This window comes from Microchirus variegatus, assembly GCF_963457635.1.
Source record: "Microchirus variegatus genome assembly, chromosome: 4".
NCBI lineage: Eukaryota > Metazoa > Chordata > Actinopteri > Pleuronectiformes > Soleidae > Microchirus > Microchirus variegatus.
This window is the reverse complement of record NC_139805.1, coordinates 36,933,902-36,952,749: the sequence shown is the minus strand read 5'-3', so window position 1 is coordinate 36,952,749 and position 18,848 is coordinate 36,933,902. Positions and strand designations below refer to the sequence as shown.

General features: G+C 43.7%; 1 protein-coding gene across 1 annotated transcript in view; it reads right to left on the bottom strand.

Annotated features, from left to right (window-relative positions):
• cc2d2a (coiled-coil and C2 domain containing 2A) overlaps positions 1-18,848 on the bottom strand; it is a gene marked incomplete at its 5' end in the record, with an annotated part of 33,809 nt that overhangs the window by 948 nt on the left and 14,013 nt on the right. Inside the window, 22 exons of the mRNA XM_083888334.1 lie at positions 627-804; positions 2,994-3,052; positions 3,339-3,461; positions 3,548-3,682; positions 4,514-4,627; positions 6,284-6,367; positions 6,453-6,656; positions 6,796-6,810; positions 7,721-7,897; positions 8,748-8,846; positions 8,939-9,035; positions 9,943-10,046; positions 10,131-10,188; positions 11,894-12,061; positions 12,987-13,001; positions 14,706-14,797; positions 14,972-15,064; positions 15,398-15,601; positions 16,267-16,405; positions 16,494-16,641; positions 17,903-18,056; positions 18,147-18,324. Of these exons, the coding sequence (XP_083744460.1) occupies positions 627-804; positions 2,994-3,052; positions 3,339-3,461; positions 3,548-3,682; positions 4,514-4,627; positions 6,284-6,367; positions 6,453-6,656; positions 6,796-6,810; positions 7,721-7,897; positions 8,748-8,846; positions 8,939-9,035; positions 9,943-10,046; positions 10,131-10,188; positions 11,894-12,061; positions 12,987-13,001; positions 14,706-14,797; positions 14,972-15,064; positions 15,398-15,601; positions 16,267-16,405; positions 16,494-16,641; positions 17,903-18,056; positions 18,147-18,324 (2,638 nt within the window). The remainder of the gene's footprint in view (positions 1-626; positions 805-2,993; positions 3,053-3,338; positions 3,462-3,547; positions 3,683-4,513; positions 4,628-6,283; positions 6,368-6,452; positions 6,657-6,795; positions 6,811-7,720; positions 7,898-8,747; positions 8,847-8,938; positions 9,036-9,942; positions 10,047-10,130; positions 10,189-11,893; positions 12,062-12,986; positions 13,002-14,705; positions 14,798-14,971; positions 15,065-15,397; positions 15,602-16,266; positions 16,406-16,493; positions 16,642-17,902; positions 18,057-18,146; positions 18,325-18,848) is intronic.

The following is an 18,848-nucleotide window of genomic DNA, read 5'->3' as shown; positions in this document are numbered from 1 at the left end:
AAATATAACATAAAAACGCACATTTATCTTTAAATATAACGCAAAAACCAACATCTTTCTTTAAATATAACGCAAAGAGCATAAATATAACGTGAGCGTATATTAATCTTTAACTATAACATAAAAATATACATTTATCTTTAAATATCACATTAACGTATATTTATCTTTAAATATATAACACAAAAACTTATATTTATCTTTAAATATAACAAACGTTTGTATTTATCTTAAAATATATAACACAAAAACTTATATATTTATCTTTAAATATATAACACAAAAACGTATATCTTTAAATATAACAAAACCGTATATTCATCTTTAAATATAACATAAAAACGTACATTTATCTTTAAATATAACACAAAAACTTACATTTATCTTTAAATATAATAATATTATTTATTATATATATTATATATATAATAATATTATTTATTTTATATATTATATATAGTTATTATTCATTTATTTTCTGTTTTTTTTTACTATATATCGTTCCATGTCAAAACAATAACTTTTATTTTGAAATCCCGTGCAACTGCATAATGAAAAAGTGTGTGAGGGTTTAAGGGTTTTATGGTTTTATGGTTTAAGGGTTTAGGTTACTGGAGCAGACTCACCCTGTTGTCTCCCAGCATGCTTTGCAGCTCGTGGCGGTGTCCCTCGGCAAGGTCCCGCCCCCCGCTCTGCTCCAGTTTGGGCAGGAAGTGTTTGAGGGTGGTGGTGCAGTGACGGTTCCAGCGCGTGGGCTGACGGGGGCGCCATTCCATGATCTTCTCCTTCAGGATCTTCTCTATTCTGTCAACGTCAGCACAGAGAGAGAGAGAGAGAGAGAGAGAGAGTGTGTGTGAGAGAGTGTGTGTGAGTGAGTGAGTGAGAGTGTGTGTGTGAGAGAGTGAGTGAGTGAGTGAGAGTGTGTGTGTGAGAGAGTGAGAGAGTGTGTGTGAGAGAGTGTGTGTGAGTGAGTGAGTGAGTGAGAGTGTGTGTGTGAGAGAGTGAGAGAGTGAGTGTGAGAGAGAGTGTGTGTGAGAGAGTGAGTGTGAGAGAGAGTGTGAGAGAGTGTGTGAGAGAGTGTGAGTGAGTGAGTGAGTGAGAGTGTGTGTGTGAGAGAGTGAGTGAGTGAGTGAGAGTGTGTGTGTGAGAGAGTGAGAGAGTGTGTGTGAGAGAGTGTGTGTGAGTGAGTGAGTGAGTGAGAGTGTGTGTGTGAGAGAGTGAGAGAGTGAGTGTGAGAGAGAGTGTGTGTGAGTGAGTGAGTGAGTGAGAGTGTGTGTGTGAGTGAGTGAGTGAGAGTGTGACAGAGTGTGTGAGAGTGTGAGTGTGAGAGAGTGTGTGAGAGAGTGAGTGAGTGAGAGAGAGTGTGTGTGTGAGAGAGTGTGTGAGAGAGAGTGTGAGAGAGTGTGAGTGAGTGAGTGTGTGTGAGTGAGTGTGAGAGAGAGAGTGAGTGTGTGAGTGGGTGAGAGAGTGAGTGAGAGTGTGTGTGTGTGAGAGAGTGAGTGAGTGTGTAAGTGAGTGTGTGTGAGAGTGAGTGAGTGTGTAAGTGAGTGAGTGAGTGAGTGAGCGAGTGAGAGTGAGTGTGTGTGTAAGTGAGTGTGTGTGTAAGTGTGTGAGAGTGTGTGAGTGAGTGTGTGTGTAAGTGTGTGAGTGTGTGTGAGAGAGTGAGTGTGTGAGAGAGTGAGTGAGTGTGAGAGAGTGAGTGAGTGTGTGAGAGAGAGTGTGTGTGTGTGAGTGAGTGAGTGTGTGTGAGAGAGAGAGTGTGTGTGAGAGTGAGTGAGTGTGTGAGAGAGTGAGTGAGTGTGTGTGAGAGAGAGAGTGAGTGAGTGAGTGAGAGTGTGTGTGTGAGAGAGTGAGTGAGTGAGTGAGAGTGTGTGTGTGAGAGAGTGAGAGAGTGTGTGTGAGAGAGTGTGTGTGAGTGAGTGAGTGAGTGAGAGTGTGTGTGTGAGAGAGTGAGAGAGTGAGTGTGAGAGAGAGTGTGTGTGAGTGAGTGAGTGAGAGTGTGTGTGTGAGTGAGTGAGTGAGAGTGTGAGTGTGTGACAGAGTGTGTGAGAGAGTGTGAGTGTGTGAGAGAGAGTGTGTGAGAGTGTGAGTGAGTGAGTGAGTGAGAGAGAGTGTGTGTGTGAGAGAGTGTGTGAGAGAGAGTGTGAGAGAGTGTGAGTGAGTGAGTGTGTGTGAGTGAGTGTGAGAGAGAGAGTGAGTGTGTGAGTGGGTGAGAGAGTGAGTGAGAGTGTGTGTGAGTGAGAGTGAGTGAGTGTGTAAGTGAGTGAGTGAGTGAGTGAGCGAGTGAGAGTGAGTGTGTGTGTAAGTGAGTGTGTGTGTAAGTGTGTGAGAGAGTGTGTGAGTGAGTGTGTGTGTAAGTGTGTGAGTGTGTGTGAGAGAGTGAGTGTGTGAGAGAGTGAGTGAGTGTGAGAGAGTGAGTGAGTGAGTGAGTGTGTGAGAGAGAGTGTGTGTGTGTGTGTGTGAGTGAGTGAGTGTGTGTGAGAGAGAGAGTGTGTGAGATTGAGTGAGTGTGTGTGAGAGTGAGTGAGTGTGTGAGAGAGTGAGTGAGTGTGTGTGAGAGAGAGAGTGAGTGCGTGAGAGTGAGTGAGTGTGTGAGAGAGTGAGTGAGTGTGTGTGAGAGAGAGAGTGAGTGTGTGAGAGTGAGTGTGTGTGTGTGTGTGTGAGAGTGAGTGAGTGTGTGTGTGTGTGAGAGTGAGTGTGTAAGTGAGTGAGTGAGTGAGTGAGTGTGTGTGTGTGTGTGTGTGTGTGTGTGTGTGTGTGTGTGTGTGTGTGTGTGTGTGTGTGTGTGTGTGTGTGTGTGTGAGTGAGTGAGTATGTGGGTGTGTGAGTGAGTGAGTGAGTGTGTGGGTGTGTGAGTGAGTGAGTGAGTGAGTGAGTGTGTGGGTGTGTGTGTGAGTGAGTGAGTGAGTGAGTGAGTGAGTGAGTGAGTGAGTGAGTGAGTGAGTGAGTGAGTGAGTGAGTGAGTGAGTGAGTGAGTGAGTGAGTGTCCTCACCTGTCCTGAAGTTCAGCAGCTGCTGCTCTGTCTGTGCGTCGATACACCAGCTCCTCCGGCTACAAACACACACACACACACATCAACCATGTTCACATAAACAGCTGCTGGTCTACTGCTGCCTCGTGTGGCCACTTTGTGTCACTGCGGTAAATCTAAACAGGATTGGACAGCAGTGGATCAACAACTCCTGTGAACTCCTGTGTCTCTGTGATGCTAAAATCACTGGTTTTCTCTGTGGACTTTGGTGTGGGAGAGTGAGTGGTTTACAGACTGCGGTTTTAAATGCCGTCACATTATGTTATGCCTGTGCGTTGATGGAGGCTCGGCCTCGACGACACTCACCTGAACACTGGACAGTCCGGGGTGAGAGAACGCTCTGGAGAAAAACGGCTTCCACAGATTGGCTTTTGTGACGTCAAAATTCATCGTCATCGGTGAAGCGTATTCTTGGACGTTCAACCAAACCTGAGTGAGTGAACATGAAGTGATGAGGAACGTCGTCAAAGAAGAGCGACACGCAGTGTGTGGACGGATAATGAAAGCGCGCTCACGTTGTCCGCGTTGACCAGGCAGCCCACGGCCTGCAGGGGGCAGAAGGTGTCGTACTGGCCGTAGAACTGACCGCTGCAGGGATTCCAGATCAGGTATCGGCTCTGCTCAACGGTCAGGACGTACGCTGTCGGTCCCTGAGACGTAAACAGAGCAGAAATGTCAGTGCTGCTACTTAAAGGGACAGTTCAACCTGAAGTTTGTAAACCACTCACTCTCCCACACCAAAGCCCATAGAGAAAATCAGTGATTTTAGCATCACAGAGACACAGGAGTTCACAGGAGTTGTTGATCCACTGCACAAATAGTTCAAATGTCTTATTTTGTTAATTCAGCTTTTAAAATTCTTTGTTTTGATTTACCTCAGTGACACAAAGTGACCACACGAGGCAGCAGTCGACCAGCAGCTCCTGTGTCCCTGTGAGCTAAAATCACTGCTTTTCTCTATGGGGTTTGGTGTGAGTTGATTTGAGTGAAGAAAAACATGATTTTAGCCTCGAAACAAAAGACTCTCCGAGTAAAACCCACGTCAGTTTAAGTCTACGATATCTTAAGAACACGATCACGTCTTTATTTCACTGTTAGACAGACTTTTCCAACAGGAAACTGAAGTTTGTAAACCCCTCACTCTCCCACACCAAAGCCCATTGAGAAAATCAGTGATTTTAACATCACAGAGACACAGGAGTTCACAGGAGTTGTTGATCCACTGCTGCCTCCATCACTAACTTACAATGACTGATTTTGTCAATTCGGATTTTTCAAACCTTCGGTCAGATTTAGCGCAGTGACAAAAAGTGACCACACGAGGCAGCAGTAGACCAGCAGCTCCTGTGTCACTGTGAGCTAAAATCGCTGATTTTCTCTATGGGCTTTGGTGTGGGAGAGTGAGTGGTTTACAAACCTAAATAGATTTTATTTGATGTCTTTTAAATCCCTCTCCATGTGATAAATGAGTGTTTTCTCACCTCTGGTATCGCCGTACCAATAATGAGCCAGGCTTTCTTGCCCATAGACAGGAAGTAGTTGCACAACAGCACGGCGTGTTCCTCTTCATCTCCTGCGAGGAGGGTGAGGAATTGCTGTGACAGTAACAAACAGGAGAGGAACATTCATTTTTAAGAAAGCACATAAAACTATACACAAAACTATACCCATGTTTCTCTGATTTTGGACTTCAGACGAACTTCACAGTTACTGACCCAATATGAGAGCAAAATTCAAAATGATCGACTTCCTGTTGAGTTACAGTTTTCCTCCGTCTTGGTCGATAACATCTTCCCACCAAGTTTCAGGAAATACGATGGAACTCGATGTATGCCAAAGTCATAGGGCACTTCCTGTTTTGTGGCGAATGGTCGAAATTCGCAAATTCGAAATCCGCAAAATCCTTCGCCAACTTTTAACCTTTGACGGGTCTCGTACAAATTGGCATATTTTTTATGTTGGTGTGACAAACCAACGAGTTTGCTCATTTACGTAGAGTGCAAATCGCCAAAATGGACTCCAAAATTAAAAACGGCCGACCTCCTGTTGAGTTGAGGCTATGGTTACGGTTTACTTTTTTCTTCGTATTGGTGGACAACATCTTCCCACCAAGTTTCGGGAAATTCGATGGAACTCGATGTATGCCAAAGTCATAGGGCACTTCCTGTTTTGTGGCGAATGGTCGAAATTCGCAAAATCTTTCGATAACTTTTCACCTTTGATGTGTCGAGTACAAATTGGCATATTTTTCATATTGGTACGACAAATGCGATTGGACGAGTTGCTCATTTACGTAGGGTGCAAATCGCCTGAATAGACGGCAAAATTCAAAATGTCTGACTTCCTGTTGAGTTGAGGCCATGGTTACAGTTGACTTTTTTCTTCGTCTTGGTCGATAACATCTTCCCACCAAGTTTCAGGAAATTCGGTGAAACTCAACATATGCTGAACGTTATAGGGAACTTCCTGTTTCGCGGCGAATCATCAAATTCGCCAAAACGCCAAGGGTTGCCGTAGCCACACCGTTTTGAATCCGCAACAATCGCCTGAATAGACGGCAAAATTCAAATTCGCCGACTTCCTGTTGAGTTGAGGCCATGGTTACAGTTGACTTTTTTCTTCGTCTTGGTCGATAAAATCTTCCCACCAAGTTTCAGGAAATTCGGTGAAACTCAACGTATGCACAACGTTATAGGGAACTTCCTGTTTCGTGGCGAATCATCAAATTTGCCAAAACGCCAAGGGTTTGCTGTAGCCACACCGTTTTGAATCCGCAACATCTTTCGCCAACTTTTTACCTTTGATGTGTCAAGTACAAATTGGCGTATTTTTTATGTTTGTGTGTCATTTACGTAGGGTGCAAATCGCCTGAATAGACGGCAAAATTCAAAATGGCCGACTTCCTGTTGAGGTGAGGCCATGGTTACGTTCGACTTTTTTCTTCGTCTTGGTCGATAACATCTTCCCACCGAGTTTGGGGAAATTCGGTGGAACTCAATTTTGCCTGTTTTAACCTTATGGGGGCGCTATAGAGGCCTTGAGCAACGCACGGGTTCCGGGAACTATGCTGATATCGCATTTTCCTGAGCTCCATGCAAGGTTTCAGGGGTCAGGGGTTTTTTATGCACGTTGACGCCCTCAAAAATGACCGCAACAACACGAATATGATCATAATCTGAAGGATTAGTAACGAATTTGCTCGATGGTGTAAAACAAAATGCACATTTGATAAAAATGTATATAGAACCCACGTCACAGGTGCTCCAGAGGTCACAGGAGAAAGAGAAGGTGACTCTGTCCGGCAGAGACGGGATGAGGGAGACGAAGCGAGCCACCAGAATCTGACGAGAAACAGAGGGAGGAGCCAGTCAAGCACTGTCATGCAATCGGCTAAACCCAGGATGTCGACGTGGGACTCACCGTCGCCGCCTGCTGGTTGTCGGTAAACGCGTCCAGCAGCTCCTGCGGGGGGTTGAGCGCTCGCACGTAGCGCGTGATGAAGACCGTTTTGCCGCTGAGGTCGATGACGGTGGTGGCGCACGGTCGGTCCGGATACGAGCGCGCCGCCTCGCTCTCGAAGCGCTCGGCGGCGTTGAGCAGACGCTCGTCCTCCTGGCTGTCAAACTGACGACAACAACAACAACAACAACAACAACAACGAGAGGTCACAAGGTCAGCGGCAGGTCAACGTTTTGCGGTAATGACGACGTGAATGAGACGAACACGTGAGGAAGAGGGGGGAGGAGTTCTGAGGCACTTTTACCTTCACGTCCCTGATCTAGAACATGCAGCGGAGCAAAATCAAGTGACACAAAAAAAAAGTATGAAAAGAAAATTATTTATCATTCAACATAATAAAATGTGATTAAAATATGAATAATAATTATACAGACAAAAACAATAACATAAGGAACTTTAAGTTCACTCTCCCACACCAAAGTCCATAGAGAAAATCTGTGATTTTAGCTCACAGGGGACACGGGAGCTGCTGGTCTACTGCTGCCTCGTGTGGTCACTTTGAGTCATTAAAATAAGGCTGAAAGTGATTTTTTAAAAGCCGAATTGACGAAATAAGACATTTGAAGTTAGTGATGGAGGCAGCAGTGGATCAACAACTCCTGTGAACTCCTGTGTCCCTGTGACGTTAAAATCACTCATTTTCTCTATGGGGTTTGGTGTGGGAGAGTGAGTGGTTTTCAAACTTCAGTTTCCACAAGGAAAAGTCTGTCTAACAGTGAAATAAAGACGTGAACGTGTTCTTAAAGACGTCGTAGACTTAAACTGATATTGATTTTTATAGACGAGTCTTTTGTTCAGCGGCAAAAATCAGTTTTTCGTCACTAAAAACAACTTTGTGTCACTGAAGTAAGTCAGAAACAAAGGATTTTAAAAGCCGAACTCACAAAAATAACACAATTAAACGCAGTGATGGAGGCAGCAGTGGGTCAACAACTCCTGTGAACTCCTGTGTCTCTGTGATGTTAAAATCACTGATTTTCTCTGTGGGCTTTAGTGTGGGAGAGTGAGTGGAGAGTGGAAAGTGACATAAAATGCCATGTAACTGTAACATAAAGCACCGATACTCTAAATGTTTGTATTATAGATTTCAGCTGCCAAAGACTTTACAATGTATGCCTTAAAAAATAAAAAAATTAAAATGAATCATTGCTTTAAGAAAACCGACTGACCTTGTCCCTGATGGACTCTCCCGGCACCAGGTGAGGTTCGATGGTGATGAAGAGTGTGATGAAGGTTCCTTCACTCAGGCTCTTCAGCATGTCGTAGCCACTGTTGGAGCTGTGGCTGCGCTCCTTGCTGTAGCCCAGCAGCACGGGGGGCGTGTTCACCTTAAACGTGCCGTCAATCTGAGACACGGGGAAAACAACCAAGAAGAAGAAGAAGAAGAAGAAATAAATTAATGAATAAGAAAAACATCTGAATCCCAGCAGAGACACAAGAGATTTTAGCCACTTTACAAAAGACGATGTCGATATCTACACTGTTTGACTGACGTTTCTGTCCCACACCAAACCCCATAGAGAAAATCCTGGTCTACTGCTGCCTCGTGTGGTCACTTTGTGTCACTGAGGTATGTCTAAATTGAATATTTTAAAAGCCGAATTTTACAAAATAAGACATTTAAACTTAGTGATGGAGGCAGAAGTGGATCAACAACTCCTGTGAACTCCTGTGTCTCTGTGATGTTAAAATCACTGATTTTCTCTATGGACTTTGGTGTAAGTGTTTTTGAGTGGAAAAAAACCTGACTTTAGCCACTGAATAAAAGACTCAAGTAATAAAATCTACATCAGTTTAAGTCTACGATATCTTTAGAACACGTTCACGTCTTTATTTCACTGCTAGACAGACTTTTCCGACAGGAAACTGAAGTTTGTAAACCACTCACTCTCCCACACCAAACCCCATAGAGAAAACCAGTGATTTTAACATCACAGAGACACAGGAGTTCACAGGAGTTGTTGATCCACAGCTGCCTCCATCACTAAGTTCAAATGTGTTCTTTTGTCAATTCGGCCTTTTTAAATCCTTCAAAATGATTGACCGCAGTGACACAGAGTGACCACACGAGGCAGCAGTGGACCCCTGTCCCCACAAGCTAACAAAACAAACTTCAAATGATTCAGTTTTAATGATTTCTTTGTTTTTAATGGTGCAAAGAAACCAGGAATATATACACATGTTCAGGACTCTCACCCTGGACTGAGAATAGATGGTGCTGAAGGGAATCTTGACGGAACCTAACCAGTGCTTCTCCGCTCGGGTGTGAACGGATTTCCCGCCGTCTTTGTCGCTCTGAGACAAACAAAAACAAAAACAAAAAACAGTGGAGTTAAAGCAGACACTAAAAATGAAACCCTCACAGACACAGACACCACCAGACTCACCACTCCGGTTTCATAAACCACTTCGTCGAATATGTTGATGAAGACTTCGTCTCTGACCGACTGCAGACTGGCAACGCTGTAGTCACCATTGGGGGCGCTGCAGAGAGGAAATTAGACATTTTTTGATTTTTTTATCTGTAGAATTACGGGGAAAAACTACACTTCGTGGACAAATGGAGGACGAGCCAAAGAAGACCATGAAGACTTAATAAAACGGGCCCCCCCCCCATAACGCACAACCTCAGGTTTCATCCAAATGGACACAGGAATTTCCCTTTAAGTTCTTTTGTAGTTCGCGCGCTAACGGCGTCAATGTTAACGATAATCTTTAAAAACAGAGGCGCACATACGCCGTACACAGGTACGCTGGTTATTTGTTAGAGCTGCCCTTTTCCTTCAATAAACAGACCGCTCCAGTTCCACTGTAGGCTAACGCTAACGGCGCTAAAAGGAGCTAACGCAGCTAACGGCACTAACTGGTCAACGGTGCCTGGACCCCGATGCCACGTCGCGTAAACATGACATCACGCGCGCCTTTTTCCGGTCAGTCGACATGGAAACGCATCACGCGTTAACGTTGACGCCGCTAACGCCGTCAACCGCCGCTAACGCCGTCAACCGCCGCTAACGCCGTCAACCGCCGCTAACGTGCCCCGCGCTATTCATTTTCTTAATATTTCTCAAAGGTTTCCCGTGAAAACGTCATCGTTTCAGGAAATGCCTTATCTAAACACAGTAGCACATATGGCATAGGGCCTGTATGTGGCGCTGTGACGCGAGTAGAAGTTTTGAACATGTTTACATGAAATTCTGCGATGTATTTGCCAGATTTCCATGGTGGATTTAAAGTGACAGTGAAGAGGAGCCGTCTGGAGTAAACAAACCGAGTCATGTTTACGTTACTTTTGGATGAAGAACAAAGAACAATAATTTGTAATACTTAGCTGATGAATAATATGTTTTTCTCGATATTTACATCACATGTGAAGCTCAGTGTTGTTCACCTGAAGGGCAGCAGCAGCTCCTCGTTCCAGCTGGGGTTCGGTCCGTCCGCCGTGGTCGTTTGAAGAACCGAGCGCTGGAAGGAAACTTCCACAAACGGCCTCACCTGAATCAACAACAACACAAAACACAACAAAGATTTATTTCAGCTCTAAATGTGTTTTCTCTGCCGAGACGAAAAGACGTTTACCTGACTGACGAGCCAATCGCTGCCCTGGACGACGCCCTGAGGTGACGGTCCAGGTTTACTGAAATACAAATGATCACAGGAAGTAAACCGTCAGCAACAAACAGTTTTTCATCTACATGAAGCTTCCAAGTTGAAACGTGAGCCCAAACCAAGCTCCACCAAGTTTCACTAAACTTAGTGGGAACATGCCACAGCTCAAGACAAACAAAAAAGTCCATTGGGACCATGGCCTCAACTCAACGCAACAGGAAGTGGGCCATTTTTTAATTTGGCGTTTGCCGCATCTTGCCGATTTGTACGAACTGGTCTGGGCACGTTTATCGTACCAACATAAGGAAAAAAATGTGTACTAGACACATCAACGACAAAATGTTTCCAAAAGTATTCAAAAGGGGGCGTGGCCACCAACCATCGGAATTTTGGCGAATTTTGTTCCAGCGCCACAAAACAGGAAGTGCCCTATACCTTGGCCGTACATTGACCGGTCGGCTCGAAACTTCATACACGAAACGAGAGACTGACCCCGAACACGTCCACAGAAACACAAACTTGACCGAAGTTTTTGGAGTTCTGGTTCTTCTAGTTCTTGAAGTCCTTCTTGTTCTTCTTCTGGTCCTTCTAGTTCTTCAGTCCTTGCAGTTCTTCTTCTGGTCCTTCTTGTTCCTGTAGCTCTTCTTCTGGTCCTTCTAGTTCTTCAGTTCTTGTAGTTCTTCTGGTCCTTCTAGTTCTTGTAGTTCTTCAGTTCTTGTAGTTCTTCTGGTCCTTCTAGTTCTTGTAGTTCTTCTGGTCCTTCTAGTTCCTGTAGTTCTTCTGGTCCCTCTCGTTCTTGTAGTTCCTCTGGTCCTTCTAGTTCTTCATTTCTTGTAGGTCTTCTTCTAGTCCTTGTAGTTCTTCTGGTCCTTCTAGTTCCTGTAGTTCTTCTTCTGGTCCTTCTAGTTCTTCAGTTCTTGTAGGTCTTCTTCTTCTAATCCTTGTAGTTCTTCTTCTGGTCCTTCTAGTTCTTCAGTTCTTGTAGTTCTTCTGGTCCTTCTAGTTCTTCAGTTCTTGTAGAGTTTCTTCTTCTAATCCTTGTAGTTCTTCTTCTGGTCCGTCTAGTTCTTAAGTTCTTGTAGTTCTTCTGGTCCTTCGAGTTCCTTAGTTCTTCTGGTCCTTCTCGTTCTTGTAGTTCTTCTGGTCCTTCTAGTTCCTGTAGTTCTTCAGTTCTTGTAGGTCTTCTTCTTCTAATCCTTGTAGTTCTTCTTCTGGTCCTTCTAGTTCTTCAGTTCTTGTAGTTCTTCTGGTCCTTCAAGTTCCTGTAGTTCTTCTTCTGGTCCTTCTAGTTCTTCAGTTCTTGTAGGTCATCTTCTTCTAATCCTTGTAGTTCTTCTTTTGGTCCGTCTAGTTCTTCAGTTCTTGTAGTTCTTCTGATCCTTCTAGTTCTTCAGTTCTTGTAGTTCTTCCGGTCCTTCTAGTTCTTCTGGTCCTTCTAGTTCTTGTAGTTCTTCTAGTCCTTGTAGTTCTTCTTCTGGTCCTTCGAGTTCCTTAGTTCTTCTGGTCCTTCTCGTTCTTGTAGTTCTTCTGGTCCTTCTCGTTCTACAATTCTTCTTCTTCTAGAGAGACCGACACTGAACTGGACACGTCTACTCGCACAAACTTGACCCAACAGGAAGTCAATGTATCCGCCATTTCACCACAAACCAGGAAGTGCCCTGTAACTTTGCCGTAGATCAACCGATCTGCTCACTTTCAGTCTTTACAGTGAAGCTCTATGAGAGCGAACTTACCTGGTCTGTAGTCTGCGGACGGGGATGTTGTAGGCGCGGATGATGTTGACCAGCAGCTTGATGTCTCCGTCCGACAGATTCTGAGCCGTCACCTTCTTTCTCTCTTTCCTCTGAGGTTTCAGCGGACGTTTGGGCTCGGCCAGTTTGAAAAGGTTGAGTCCCAGAATCCTGAAGAGTGTGGAGAGATCAGTCTTCAGACTTCAGACACTTAGCTCATCAACTCCTGATATTTTTTATTTAAAAACAGTTCAGTCCCTCCAGGTTTTGGCATTTTTACAATCACAATACTGATGTTTGGACCAATCCTCGACCCATATAGGTTTTTAAAATGTAGACTTTAGTGAATTAGCAACATTAAAGTTTTGAAAAAACAAAAATGCAATGTAATCTATTATATTTGTCTAAATTAGTGCTGTGCAAAAGGTTAACGCGCATTAACGCATGACACGTTTTCCACCACGACTGACCGGAAAAAGACGCGAATGACGTCATGTTTACGTGCCGCGACACCGTCGGAGTCCAGGCACCGTTTACCAGTTAGCTCCGTTAGCTGCATTAGCTCCTTTTAGCGCCGGTTAGTGCGCCTACAGTGGAACTGGAGCGGTCTGTTTATTAAAGGAAAAGAGCAGCGCTACAAATAACCAGCGTACCTGTGTTACTGCGTATGTGGGCGTCTGTTTTTAAAGTTTAGCGTTACTTTAGAGACTCATTTTAACAAGCGGGAGTCACGTAAACACGTCACGTGCGTCTTTTCCCGGTCAGTCGTCATGGAAACGTGTCATGCGTTAACATGCGTTAACGTCGACGGCATTAAATGGCGTTGACACATTAACAGCACTAGTCTAAATAAATGGTAAATATTAAATCGATCTACCGCTAACGATATATCGATTTTACTTCTCGATCAAAATCAGGATAATCATGTTTCACTTGAGTGACTTGTGCATGCCAACATACAGTCCTAGTGACTTGTTCCCGGAGGGTCTGAAGACTGCAGGGACTACACAGGTTAAAGGTCACTACAGAGGTCAAACTGAAACTAAACGGGGATGAAACTAAAGGCACGTGGGGTTAAAGAAGAACAGCGACATACCCAGAACCTGCACCACTGTTCCAAAGACACGGCAGAAGAACAGAGAGGAAACGTAAAAAAAAAAAAACATGAAATAATGAAGAACAGATCAACAGGCCGACAGACGGTGAGGACGTGTGAATCTTCTCTTCTCTGGTCATAAAGAAGAAGACTGAACAGCGCTGAAGGTTCCAGAGGAACGCAGATCAAAGAGGCCGTGGCTGATTCAGGCCAAACTAACGTTCTCGCGTCAGCCTGTGATTTGTGTCAACCCTAAGAGCAGGAGCAGGGAGTTCTTCATCTAGTTCCTCTTCTGCTGGTCCTTCTAGTTGTTTTTGCCATTTTTCTTCTTGTCCTTCTCCCTTCTAGTTCTTCTAGTTCCTATTTTTCTTCCACTTCTTCTCGACATTTTAGTTCCTTTCCCGTTAGTATTCAATCAAAAAACCGCTTCGAATGGTGGATAATGTACTTTTCTAAGAGAGTAGGTTCTGGAGAACTTGTGTGCCAAATTTGGTGCTTGTATCACCAAGTGAAAGATTCTTTTGGGATAGCGTCTTAATCTGTCCCACTAGCAGAGGAACTACAAGAAGATCTAGAAGAATAAAGTCACCTCACTAGTTCTTCTACTAGTCCTTCTGGTTCTTGTAGTTCTTCTGGTCCGTCTGGTTCTTGTAGTTTTTTTCTTCTAGTTCTTCTACTAGTCCTTCTAGTCATTCTAGTTCTTCTAGTTGTTGTAGTTCTTCTTCTGGCCCTTCTAGTTCTTCAGTTCTTGTAGTTCTTCTAGTCCTTGTAGTTCCTCTTCTTGTTCTTGTAGTTCTTCTTCTGGTCCTTCTAGTTGTAGTTCTTCTTCTGGTCCTTCTAATTCTTCAGTTCTTGTAGTTCCTCTTCTTGTTCTTGTAGCTCTTCATCTAGTTCTCCTACTAGTCCTTCTAGTCATTCTAGTTCTTCTTCTGGCCCTTCTAGTTCATCAGTTCTTGTAGTTCTTCTAGCCCTAGTAGTTCCTCTTCTTGTTCTTGTAGTTCTTCTTCTGGTCCTTCTAGTTCTTCAGTTCTTGTAGTTCCTCTTCTTGTTCTTGTAGCTCTTCATCTAGTTCTTCTACTAGTCCTTCTAGTCATTCTAGTTCTTGTAGTTCTTCTTCTGGCCCTTCTAGTTCTTCAATTCTTGTAGTTCTTCTAGTCCTTGTAGTTCCTCTTCTTGTTCTTGTAGTTCTTCTTCTGGTCCTTCTAGTTGTAGTTCTTCTTCTGGTCCTTCTAGTTCTGCAGTTCTTGTAGTTCCTCTTCTTGTTCTTTTAGCTCTTCATCTAGTTCTTCTACTAGTCCTTCTGGTCCTTCTAGTTCTTCAGTTCTTGCAGTTCCTCTTCTTGTTCTTGTAGCTCTTCATCTAGTTCTTCCAGGTGTTTAGCGCTTGTAGTTCTTCATCTCGACCTTCTCGTTCCTCCTCTGCTAGTCCGTCTCGTTCCTTTTCTAGCTCTTGTCATAGTAGTAATAGTGGTTGTTACTATTCTTCTTCTTCTTCTTCTTCTTTTGGGTTTCATGGCAGCTTGCATCTATGATGTTGGACCACCGTCACCCTCTGGAAACTACAAAACTCCCACACACTCCCCAGTCCACCACACTCTCCCTGGAAAAACACCCACAACTGACCATAACTCGTAATTAATATATTATATTATAAATTAGCCTCCCTTTTAAAGATGAGTCAGATGATGAAGGACAGTAGCACAGTAGACAGTGTATTTACCCGATGCTTGGGATCTCCTCTTCAATCACTAAGTCAGACAGCAGGTAGTGATGTCTGGCAAGAAGGAATCTGTTGATGACTGATTCCCTGATCTGTGGATGAAAACAAAAATAAAACAACGTTTTGACGACATTTGACGTCTGTCAAAGTTCTGAGTCGTCTAATCGTCTATCGATCAAAGTCTCTACTACGATCAATAGTAGAGACTTTAAGCTGCTGTTTTCCTGGCGTTAAATAAACGCCGATGTGCGTCCGATGCGTCTCACCTTCTGCAGATATTTGGCCACTAAAGCTCGGTGCGTGTCCAGATGATGTTTGGTGTCGATAATCTCTCCTTCCTTCAGTCTCTGCTCATAATCCTGGACAAGAACAAGGAAACAACAGCGTCATTCAAACGATCACAAACAAACTGAACCTGAAACATGAACACACTTAAAACCTATATTCTTTTATTTAACACTTTTACAGACTCTAGGGTAGTGACAGAGATTCCAAATTCCAGCAGGTGGCAGCACTGAAACGTCCTGGAAAACCCATAGAAGAAGTCAATTTGCAATTGACTTTCCTTCCGTTCTGTCTCTTTGTTATTTTAAATTGTGTTGTTTTTCCAGACAGAACTTTGAAAATGCTGCACGATTAATCGGGCGTTTCTCATCAACCCGTCCCTATTTTACCGCGACGACGCCACTGACCTGGAAGACTTTGTCGGTGACCTCTCTCTCCAGAGCGGGAACACATCTGAAATTACGAAACTCTGCCACCTCTTGGCTCCGAAGTCTGAGCAGACGGAACCGCCTGGAGTTCTCGAACTCTTCGTCGGCCACAAAGTTAAACTCCTCCTGGAGCTGCTCCAGACGGAAGTAATCTGGAGCGGTCACCTCTCCACTGCTGGCCACCTGAACACACACAGAGACTTAATGCATCCTTAACCTAACCATACACCTTAAAATGAGTGCTGGGCATGGCGCGTTTCCATGACAACTGGGAAAATGAGTCTCTAAAGTATCGGTAAACTTTAAAAACAGAGGCACAAATACGCAGTACTCAGTTCCACTGTAGGCTAACGCTAACGGGGCTAAAAGGAGCTAACTGGTAAACGGTGCCTGGACTCCGGTGCTGCGGCACGTAAACATGACGTTACGCCTTTTACGCCTTTTCTCCGGTCTGCCGTCATAGAAACGCGTTTAGCGTGCCGCTAACATGCTAACGTGCCCAGCACCACTTAAAATGTAGTCATTTATATTATTGGGACTTGATTTAGGTCCCCATAAAGAACAGACCGAGGTCCCCACAACATGAGAAACACATGGAAAACACGCACACAAAACTGGATTTCTATATCTTAGTGAGGACACATCGTAGACATAATGCATTCCCTAACCTTAAGTGCCTTATCCTAACCCTCAATCTAACCCTAACCCTAAAGTCTCACCCCAAACAGTAAAAAACAAATTATAAACCTTGATTCTTTAAGGAAGTTGAGGTATTTTCCATTTCCTCTTGATTTTAATGCTATTTGTTTACTTAACTGAACTAAAGTGAAAAAACTCTAAAAACTCACTTTCAGCAGCTGCATGATGGAGGCGTTTTTTGGATCGTTGGGGTCGAGACGTGACTGCGTCGCCCAGTCCGCGATTTTCTTCATGTCGTACAGTCCAGACGCGCCGATGTAGGAGATGGCGTCCACGCGTCCCAGTCCGCTAAAAACACACACATTATAATAATAATAATATTAATAACAATAATAATAATAAAATAACATTAAAGCTATCACTGAAGTAAAGCTACCTGTGTACGCCGCCATGATGTTGAGAAAGGGGAGGAGCCAGTGGAACGTCGTCCTCGCCGACTCCCCAAGAAACACAGCACGACAGTTTCCCAGAGGTCAACAAGGTCATTTTGTTACTGCCGTCGGCATCGAAGGAGAGGGGGACGTCTGACATGAGAGACAAAAGAAACAAACATTATTTCCCAAAAGTAGAAATGAGGATGTTCTCAAAGGTCAAATGCTACAGTTTGAATGATTTCTTTGTTATACGGAACACAGAAACCAGGAAATATACGCAAAAAAAACACTCAAAACTGATTCATCAATGACCAAAAAGGTTGACAAATGTGATCAAACATAATCCAGGTAAAAAAACACTCTGTGTTTTACAGTCCAGCACTAAATCCAAACTTAGTATGATGGTAGAGTGTGTGATCCTGCATACACATACAACATTTTGTTCGAATCTGATGAATTTTGACAGAGATATCAATAGGACATTTACAGTTTTGCCCATTGTAAAGAGATGGGGACTTCCTGAAACTGGATCATGTTTTGTGGCATCATCAGTGGGTGGATTCTTCTCAACATTGAATGGGAATATTTTTGAGTGATAGCCTACACATCACAAAAAATGCAGACTGATCTGTTAAAATATGTAGCTGAGATATACACATCTGACATTTTTCAATGAACTGAAAAACGTAACATTGAAATTGTCTCCAAATCTGTAATCTGGCTGAGACATAGTATGATGGTAGAGTGTGTGATCCTACATACACATACCAAATTCTGTTCAAATCCGATGAGTTTTGACAGAGATATCAATAGGACATTTACAGTTTTGCCCATTGTAAAGAGATGGGGATTTCGTGAAATTAGATCATGTTTTCTGACGTCATCAGTGAGTGGATTCTTCCCAACATTGAATGGGAACATTTTTGAGTGATCGCCTACACATCACAAAAAAATGCAGACTGATCTGTTAAAATATGTTGCTGAGATATACACATCTGACCTTTTTTAATGAACTGAAAAACGTAACATTGAAATCGTCTCCAAATCTGTAATCTGGATTAGATTTGACTGAAACATAGTATGATGGTAGAGTGTGTGATCCTATATACACATACCAAATTCTGTTCAAATCCGATGAGTTTTGACAGAGATATCAATAGGACATTTACAGTTTTGCCCATTGTAAAGAGATGGGGATTTGGTGAAATTAGATCATGTTTTCTGACGTCATCAGTGAGTGGATTCTTCCCAAAATTGAATGGGAACATGCATGGGTGGTCGCCTACACATGACAAAAAATTCAGACTGATCTGGCGTAGCAAAAAAAAACCTGTAGACAGGAAGTTGCTAACAAGAGGACAGACTTACAGATAAACATATTTTTCTGAGTATCAAACGGGGAGACTCTTACCACTTCCAACGCCCTCGTGGTCAAACATCACTCTCTGGTTGCTGCTGAACTCAAATTCCTCAACAGGGACGCCGCCCGTCAACACGGACGGCTCCGGCACGGGGACGAACACTTGAGCCAGGAGTGGACATGACGATCCAATGTCCTCGTACACCTGCACACACACACACACACACAGAAAAACCACGATCGATGAAGAAAAACCCCACTTCTCTGTGGATGTTAGACTCCGTCTGGACTGTACCTGTAAATTGATGCTCCGGGGACAGTTTAGGATCTTGAGCGTGAAGATCTGGCCAAAGTGGACTCTAAAATCACTGTTCAGGGAGCGCCTGTTAGTGCGCGAGACCTCTTTGCCGTTGTACACCACTTTGACGAAGAGAGAGCGCCGCGTCACCTCCTCCCTTCGCGCTACCTCAGCCCTGAAACCAATAACAATTTGAGTGTTTTTAAAGGGATAGTTCGGAATTTTGAACATAAGACCTATTTTCCAACTCAGCCGGTGTGATGGAGACGTCTGGAGACGTTTTCAAGAAATTTCATTCAGTTCTTCTAGTTGCCGAGCTCGCTGATGCTATGGCTAGCGCAAGTCAATGATACAAGTTAGCATGGCATTAAAAACACTCATACCGACTCCACAGTGCACCTGAGGCAAATCGATTGTAACGGCAGACTATCGATGTACATATCTGTGTTGATAGAATAATATTTGAAACAAAACTAACGTCGCATTGCATGAATTTTTGAGGGACTACTTTCTCAGCACTATACTTGTAGTAGTATGACTCGCTGCTGCTGAGACATAAATCCTTCAAATTGCAAGGTTGGTTTTATTTCAAACATTCTATCAACACAGATATGTACATCGATAGTCTGCAGTTACAATCGATTTGCCTCGGGTGCACTGTGGAGTCGCTATGAGTGTTTTTAATGCCATGCTAACTTG